Source organism: Nematolebias whitei, chromosome 4 (genome assembly GCF_014905685.2).
Source record: "Nematolebias whitei isolate Nwh7 chromosome 4, NemWhi1, whole genome shotgun sequence".
NCBI lineage: Eukaryota > Metazoa > Chordata > Actinopteri > Cyprinodontiformes > Rivulidae > Nematolebias > Nematolebias whitei.
The window spans coordinates 7,472,800-7,482,170 of NC_056501.1; the positions used below are offsets into that span (position 1 = coordinate 7,472,800).

The 9,371-nt window shown below is 39.5% G+C and overlaps 1 protein-coding gene across 1 annotated transcript; it reads left to right on the forward strand.

The window, feature by feature from the left end:
* The first annotated feature begins 277 nt into the window (after nt 1-277).
* On the forward strand, nt 278-9,115 carry lman2 (lectin, mannose-binding 2). The gene is made up of 8 exons (XM_037675641.1): nt 278-480; nt 2,210-2,316; nt 2,641-2,758; nt 3,765-3,847; nt 5,489-5,650; nt 6,370-6,484; nt 6,661-6,780; nt 8,535-9,115. The coding sequence occupies exons 1-8, from the start codon at nt 345-347 to the stop codon at nt 8,693-8,695; spliced, it is 1,002 nt and encodes a 333-aa protein (XP_037531569.1). The 5' UTR covers nt 278-344; the 3' UTR covers nt 8,696-9,115.
* The last annotated feature ends 256 nt before the right edge of the window (nt 9,116-9,371 follow it).

Below are 9,371 nucleotides of genomic sequence, written 5' to 3' on the forward strand. Positions count from 1 at the left end.
GTCACCTCTGATTGGCCTATTTTGCGATGTGCTTGTTTCTGATTGGCTCGTTTGATGAACACCATCTTCAAAGATCTTCCGTACGGAAACAAGCGTCGCGCTAATGTTTCTTTAACATAAATACACTTTAAATGTTTTACTTGTAAAAATATTTTTACCTAAAAAAAATCTTATTTTAAATTATTTATAAATAGTGTTGTTCCTAATCGAAAAGTTGTAGTTAAGAAGTTCAGAAGTCCGTCATAAATTCCGAAGGATCGTGTTTCTGCTCGGAAGACTAAAGCTGTGGGAGTCCCTTCCAGCAAATTTGTTATGGGAGTTTTTTGCTGAGTGTTTCAAGGAAAATGAGTGGCTTTAAAACCTTTTTGAGCGTAAATTTTGTCTTCCTCGCGGTGCAATGGAGTCTGGTTTGTTGCGATATAACGGATGGAAACGCCGAACATCTGAAGAGAGAGCATTCGTTGATGAAACCTTATCAAGGTGATACGTTAACCGGATATATCCTGTCTGCTGTTTAGTTTCACCCATTTTTAGAAATCAACCAGTGGATTTTTACAGCGTCCTACTAACTATTACTGAAAAACAAGTTTTAAGTTTAATGTAGCTAACAGGTTAGTGGTATAAAAAGTAACTCAACAGCGCGTGTCACGCTAAGCTAAACAAAAACCGAAAAACTTAACATGGCTAATCTTAAATTTTGAATAAATAAAACTGGGCTCTTTTTTCGTGTGCAGGTTCAATGTGTAATGCTTCGATTCTGATTATAGATTAGAAGTTTCAGGCTTCTAAATCCAATATGTAATTATGTTTTATACTTTAAAAACAAAGCTACAGCACAGTTCTGTACAGCAAACATGAAAAATATTCGTGAAATAATATTAATGCATATATTTTAAATGCAGAGGATACAAAAGCATGTAGTGAGTGACGTCATTAAAAATGGAAACCTACAGATGACAAAATGTGTTAAACGCAGTTTGAGTTGAATACCATTGTTCTTGTTTAGAGTAAAGAACATTTAAACAGTTATAACTGCATCTAAATGGTAAATCAACTGTACTTTTCTAGCTCCTTTCTATCTTATCTTCATATTCAAGGCACTTTACAATCTGTGCCCTCATAAACAGAAATGGAGAAACAAAATATTCTAAAAATCAGAAGCATCAGCTGCAAAATCATGATCACCGCTACTTTTATAAGTTGAGATCTTCAAACATCCAAAAGTATCTTGTAGTCTGACCTCAGTATTTGTATTTTAAAAACTGCTTTGTATGATTGTGTTGTACAATACAATACACAGTCACATCCTGGGAGTTGTCACCTGACCAACGTGAAGTATTTTGATCACATGTGAATGTTTGTGTCATGGTAGCTCTGTTTGTTTATTTTGTCCAGTTTAACATGAAATACTTCATTCCCCTTTCTTCCAAACCGTCTGTCCTGTCTGTCCAAAGTGTCCGACTCCTCGAAGGACTGTCCTTTAGGTGGACTTCTTAACCTTGTCCCGAGGAGCTGCTGCTTCTTTGTTGAGTCATGTTTTTGTTTTTTGTTTTTTATGGCAATATATTAGACGATATTTTACAAAAAATACAATTTCTACATCGTATTAAAACTATTTTTGTTAATGCGGCTAAAAATGACAAAGGAACTGATACCACTTTTGTTAAACTGGTTGAGAAATTAAGGAGTTTTTGCAACTCTAGTGGGATGACAAGACAAATTTCTCCTATTTTAAGTCTTCAAAAACACTTTTGTGTTGCATCAAACATTCAACTTAAGCACAAACATGGAAAACTCACCCATCCCAGTGAACAGGAATTTAAAAAAACTAACATACAATAAATTGTCTTTAATCTTTTTTTTGTTTGTTTGTTAATCATTGTTCTTAACTTAGAGTAAAGAACATTTAAACAGTTATGATTGCAGCTAACATAATAAAGTTGGAATATTTTCCATGATTTAATAACAGATGAGACCGGCAGCACATTATTTAAAGAAACGCACAACGATTCTAATCAGTTCTACTTGTGTTTAAAGTGTGAGGATGGTATGCCAGCTTCCACATTTCACATGAAATCACTCGACATAGTCTCCGTTGTAAGGGTCATTAAAGCCTAAGCTCCTAAAGCCACCCTGGATATGTTGAGCCCGTTTGGTAGTGCACCTCTCAGCTGTGTCTGACGTGTGCTTTGACGTGTTTGTGTCGCAGGTGTTGGCAGTCAGTGGGACTTTGGGGGAAGCACACTGGTGACCAGCTCATACGTCCGACTCACTCCAGACGAAAGAAGCAAGGAGGGATCCATCTGGAACATTGTGGTGAGGAGAGTTTAGCACGGAGAGTGGGTGAACAACCAGAGAAAATTTGAATTTAAACTTATAGAACGCGGAGAAAACCAAAACGATTAGATCAAAATTCTTAAATTTGACATTTCCTAAACAAATGTGGGGATGTTGTGTCTAGATTTACATTTCTATTGATTAAACACTGAAGGACAAAACGTATGTGGCTTATCCATCATCCTAAATTGGTGAAAATGATATTTACTAATTAGTCTGTATTCAATAAATATTAATATTAAAAGCACATTTTGGTGTTTTTGATACTGACGTTTCCTTTGCATCCATGTTCTGACCCTGCAGCCTTGTTACCTGAAGGACTGGGAGATGCACGTGCAGTTTAAAGTTCACGGGTCGGGGAAGAAAAATCTCAATGGCGACGGCATTGCTATCTGGTACACAAGGGACAGGCTGCATCCAGGTACTTTGAGCCTCAGTAATGCTGAGGTCCTTCGTGGAAGAAATTCACTCTTCATTTCAGTTTGTCACTTTTTTGCATCGAGGTTTGGGTTTACTAAAAATACAGCAACGCTCCTTTTATAACTTGTAGCCGTTTTGTAGCATCACATTACGGTATGCACTCGTTTTTTTATCTTCAACAACAATCCTAGAATACTTTAGCTGATAGTAACTTCCATTTAAGGAGTTTGATAGTGATTAAAAAACACTTTAGACTGTAACTTAAAAGAAGAGAGTGTCTGACTCACTGACGAGTGTGGTTCTTGATGAATACCTCAGTTTATTTGTAAAGCACATTTCAAACACACGTTCATTTGTATTTAAAAGCTGCTAACTAACGGAACAAAAAGTAAACGTGTCGTTAAAGTAAAGGCCTGGCGTTGTTAGGATTTTATATCGCCCACAGTCATTCATGCACAAGTTTTAGGCTAAGATGATTTTATGATGAGAGATAAAGTTATAGTCATTTTGGTCAAACCTTGCAAATGATGTTTCGTGCAACTTCATTAAAGACCTTGCACGATGCGTCTGCTGCCAGAGTATGTGTCAAGCACGACTCTAAGCTACTACAACACCAAATTTTAGCTCTGTAAAATTGACTGAGCTAAAGTAATTTCTGTTTTGGCGACCATCTTGAATCCTGTTGACTCCAGAAGTTAACCAGATGTTGGACGTACATCCAGAGATAACTGAGCTTCCCTAAGGTTTGAACACTGCATCATAAATAAATAAAAAGGGTATTTGTTGGAAAAAAAGTTACTAAACAATAAATGCTAAACACTTCTGGAGCATTGGTGTAGACCCAAACCCGTCTGTCTGCTTGTCATGGACCACTTGTTCTCCCATCATGATTTCATCGTATCCAGATGTTTGTTTCCATTATCGCTGGGTCCTTTCATCACTGTTGACCACAGAACGTGCCTCTGGTTGTCTTCTCATGTCTCGCCTCATCTCTGCCTCCATCCTAGGCCCTGTGTTTGGAAACCAAGATCACTTTGTTGGCCTGGCTATATTTGTGGATACCTTCCGCAATGACCTCCATGAAATGGATGTAAGTGTCGTGTGTGTGACTCGAGCGGGGCATTGACCGGCTTGTTTCTTTGCAGGCCCTGTGTTTTCCAACACTGCTCACTTCCAGGGGCTGGCCGTTTTTATAGATACTTACTCTAACGATGAGGCGACAGATGTGAGTCGTTGTTTAGGTTTTTCTTGTGGGCGTGCTGTCTCAGTGTTACGTTGGAGTTCCTCTGTAAAGCAGCATGTCAGAGTCGGGAGCATGTGAATGTTTGAAAGACCTCTATTCATTTGTTGTAGTTTTGCATTTATTTTAAGTGTGCGACTGAAGAGTCGCCATTCAAACTATTATTTTTCTGCTTGCATTTGTTTTAGGACTGTAAAAAGTCAGCGTACTTTCAGCTATTTTAACTAATGATCAAAACGCTCAGCTCATTCTGGACATTACAGCTACAATCTTCACCTATTCACCTTTCCCATTTTATACTTTTTATATCCTAAACATACTGTATTTTCAGCCGTACACGTCTCACCGCCTTATAAGTCACATCAGTCCAAATATGTCTAATAAAGTACAAAAAATCCATAAATAAGTCGCATCTGTTACGCGTCACCGCTGACAACTCAGAAACATGGATCGGAGTTGTCCCAAAAATAGATTGGCTGCCAAATGGCAGCTGCGGGAGCGTGCATGGGAAGACTTTAACAAGAATTTAACAAGACTAACACTTAAAAACAATCTTTTGTTTGCTCAAGATTATAGTAAAGGCTTTGTCTCAGTTTAACTTTTCCTTAAAAAATGCACTTCAGTGGTCAAATTAGCTTCATTTCGCCGGTGCAGCGCAGTGAAATGAAGCTGATTTATGGCAAGCCGATTGTGCTATTAATAGCCACTTTTACCTATTACATGATACAACGGCATGCCATACTACTTGAGCGTCATCTAGTGGCTGAAAATGGTAGTGTTCAATATTTTCTATGTCGGAATGAATGAAAATGGTCATAACTCGGCCAAAAGTTGTTTATAAATATGGAAAAAAAACATAAATACGTTGCTTCGGCATATAAGTTGCAGGGCAGGTAAATTATGAAAAAAAAAAGTGACTTATAGGGTGACAAATACAGTATATTTTATCTCATTGACATGAATTTTAGCTACAGTTTTGGCTTTTTTATTTATTTTTTCTTCTTCTTCTGATTGTTTGAACTTTTATCAGTTTCAGTTGAGTTTTTTTTATTTTCTTTAGCAAGTTTCAGCAAAGTCGTTCTGCTCCCAGTATTCAAACTGCTTTTCTTTTTTTTATCAGAAATTAAAACGTTCCAGTCAAAAAGTGACATTTACATTTCATTTGTTTTGAATTTACGAAAATACTTTTCTTGTACGGTTGACAATTTTGTGCTGCAGTGAAAAGAAAATGAATTTTTATTGTAATTCCAAATTCTGGACCACGTTTTTATATGATACTATAATTTCTCTGAAGCCAGTAATTAATTTCACTCCGTGTTGTCAGTGCTCCTCTGCATGTCTGTGTCTAAATAAACACCAGTGATCCTGTGGAGTAAACGGATGCTTTCAGGTGTTTTATCCACGCACGTCTTGTTTTCTATTCATTTGTTCCTCATTAACTGTGAAGTGCTTTTTAAAGATTATTTCGTTGCTTAATGTTTGTCTCGCCAGCGCTCCTTCCCTTACATTTCTGCCATGGTGAACAACGGCTCTGTGAGCTACGATCACGGGAAAGACGGTCGCTCTTCGGAGCTGGGGGGCTGCTCGGTTGACATCCGAAACAGAATCCATGACACGTACCTCGCCATTCGCTACTCCAGAGGAAGACTGACCGTAAGGAGTGACATCTCGCTTCGTTTTGTTGTTTAGTTTGATGAAATCTTGAAATGACAAGAGGGAATAAACAGAGAGGCGAAGGATATGTGCCGCGTTTAATTTGTACACAGAAGTCTGAATTTCAGCGTTCCAAGTGGGAAAATTCAACGGGAAACTCCCACAATGTCGGGATTCCAACGCAGTCATAGATTCCTGACCAGCCTCGACCTCAAAACTAACATGGTTGACTTTTACGTGTAAAGCTGCAGAAATAAACTTTATATTTTAACTTTTGTCAGTTTGCATTTCAGTAATTAGTTGCACGTAAAACTGTCCAATCACTATTGGTGATATTGACAGCTATTTGTTTGATTGCACAAAATGCTAATAAATTCATGCTAGTGGTAGTTAGCCTGGTCACTGACGTCAATCAATGGTTAATCCTGCTGGTGTTTTAGTAATCATCTGATCTTTGACCTTGCTGAGCCCTCTTTACAACGCTGCTTTCATTTTTTAATTTTCATTCATCTCGAAGTCCCACAACAGTATTTTAGTAAGGTCTGCAGCCCGAATCATTAGCTGTGTTTGACAGCTGGTGTGGAGGAGTTTGTGCTGGTTTTGTCTAGAAGTCGGTTCCAGCTGTGCAGCATTTTCTATCTCAACGGGTTTTAGTTTGGAACCGACTGGGCGTGGTAAAGTGATGTGTTGTAGCTCCTCACCTCCAGTTTGTACGGCAGGTGATGGTCGACGTTGATGACAAGAACGAGTGGAAGGAGTGCATCGACATCGGAGGGGTTCGTCTTCCTACCGGATATTTTTTCGGTGCGTCTGCAGCAACAGGAGATCTTTCAGGTAGGTCACAACTGAAAACACAAGAATCGGGATGTTTCATGTCAGCAACTCCTGAAATAAAGAAAACTGATGCCGTTGTAACGACGTCCTTCTTAACTTTGAGCGTGTATACATTTATTTAGTCATGTTTCAATATTTTACTTTGAAATGCCATTTTTTTAATCACTTTGTTCCAGATAACCATGACATCATCTCAATGAAGCTTTACCAGCTGATGGTGGAACACACCCCCGAGGAGGAGAACCTGGACTGGACCAAAATTGAGCCCAGTGTCAGCCTGCTCAAGTCCCCGAAAGGTACAATAAAATTCCAGGAGACTTGTTCTCTTTCATGTAAATGCAAATCTACAGGATAAAACAAAAAACAGAAGTTTCTGTAACGTAAACATAAAAATGAACCATCGCTCTTTGTTGTCTCCCGTTGTGGAGCGAAGAGGGGTAATTGGAAATAACCTTCATCCATCCATGCATGTTCTTAGCATGATAACTTGAAAAATAAGTGCGGTATCAACCTCCGTTTTGGTGCGTAGCTGCATCTATGTATACGAAAGGTCATTGTTAATAATCGGGTCAAAATCCAAGATGGTTGCCACCATGTTTATTTGTAAACTGACCACCGCTAATTGAGTAAATTGTGCTTTTCACATGTAATATTGCTAAAACATTTTGTTCTTAAATGACTGGATCAAAACTAAGCAACGCGCCGACACTCCTCAGTGTGTGGCTGCGTCTTGGCCTGAGAAAGATCAGTCAAAAATTGGGTCGCCACGTCACATTCCAAGATGGCCACCACTGTGGGCGTGTGTAACTCAAGGTTCTTTGTCATTCGCATCACTTGGTACACGAGGTGGAATGAAATTGTGTACTCAAGGTCCCAGTTACACCCAAAAATAGCAAAAATATTAAGTATAAAAGAAAAGGTATATAAGGATCTAAAATATATGCTAAACACTAATAATGTCAAATAATACGGTGTATTAAACAGCAGCCCGAACATGAGTCTGCAGTGAGCAGATGGGTATGAATACAGCAGCTTAAAGGCAAGAAATCAGCAGCACAGATAAGTCGCATATCACCAATTTAGTTACAACTCCATCTCCTACTAATGTGAATATTTTGTAATACAAACATTAAGGTTTACCTGCGTTCCCTGTTCAAGTCCAGAAAAACACTCATCTTAAAAACTACAGACCCCCTCAGTGACGGGGGACATCGGCGTCCCGCCTGCTCTTTCCAGTAGAGCCATCTCGGTGTTTCCCGGAGACGTGTGGAGACGCATCTGTGTTGCGCACTTAAACTTTATATACTTTTATAGCTTCTTAGCTAGCATGTCTGTATTGTGCAGCACTAGCTTAGCGCTACGTCAGTGCAAACACTGCATCTAATAAAACAATTTATGTCCATGATAGAATCAATATGCGAGCAATTTAAATAAATTTAAACAGGTTCAATAAAGTTAATTAACATTTTTGAAGCGGCATGCTGTCATGACTGAGCGTTGACGAGATTCATTCATTCAACATTTATTTAGACGAGTTAATCCCATTGACCCTCGAGGACTCGTTTACAAGAGAGACCTGATTTCAACTAAGAATGATGACGACAATGGACAATCATAAAAGAGGCATACAGATTTTTTTGATTTTTTTAACAAATTAAAATTAGATGGCAAAAAAAAAAAAAAAGTAACAAAAACGGCTGGATTCTAAGGCGAATGTAGAAAACTGAAAACGGGAACATGTCTGCGTTGGTCCCTGCCAGGAGTCCAACAGATTCTTGAAGCCACTTAGAGAGGTCAAGGTCGAGAGCTTCAGATCTTTTTGTAAGATGAAACGGGAGCGGAGTAGGAGAAGGCCCTTTTGCCTAGTTCAGTTCGCACTGAGAGGACACTGCAGGTAATAATGTCCTGAGAGCGCACGCCGTAGCTGCACTCACGCAGAGACATGTAGGAGGAGATGTATGAAGGCAGCAGACCAAGAAGTGATTTAAAGATGAAAATGTACCAGTGGGAGAGTGGGACGAGATGATTCATGTCCGCACTTCCTCTGCAGACAACATCGACGATCCGACGGGGAACTTCCGTGGCACGCCCCTCACGGGATGGAAGGTCTTCCTGCTCCTGCTGTGCGCGCTGCTGGGCATCGTCGTGTGCGCCGTGGTGGGGGCGGTGGTGTTCCAGAAGAGGCAGGAGAGGAACAAGAGGTTCTACTGAGACGGTGGGAGGAACTGTTCTACAGAACAGAGCGATGTGAACTTTTTCTGCTGACGATTGTACAAATGTTTAGAGCTTCTGAAGCGCTGCGTTCCCTGTGGGTTCTGGTGACTTGTGATGAGAGCGTGTGGGTTGGAGGTGACGTCATACCGATTGTGTGTTTTTTTTATGTTTCGGGGGTTGAAATAGACAAACCTGGAAGTCGGTTCTTTAACGAGCGTTTGCACCAGCTTGTTGTCTCCTGTCCCGTTTGAGTCTGCAGATCATGATTTTAGATTCTCATTCCTGTCGTCACTGAACAAAAAGGGAATCTGTGCTCGAACCGTGAGAACAGAGAAACGACTCGCCGATGTTCCGCCGCAGCCATCGTCCAAACGAAGCTGGTTTTAGTCTCCTGCGAGTCCGTGAGAGGACAGACCTGCGTGTGCTGATTTCAGTTTGTGTACTTCTGTTGTTTCCTTCTAAAATTTAAATTTACCTTTTATGTTTGTGAAAGAACAAACTGGGAGCCCAATTATGAAAACAAGTGTTTTTCTTTGTGTGTGCACCACTCAGTGCTCCTGGTGGTTTATTTTGGTGAACAAGAATGTTGAGATGCCGTGCAATTTTTTTTTTGTCTTTTACTTTTTCTTTTTTTTTTGGACAAGGTCTCTTTTATTTTATTTTTATTTTTTAC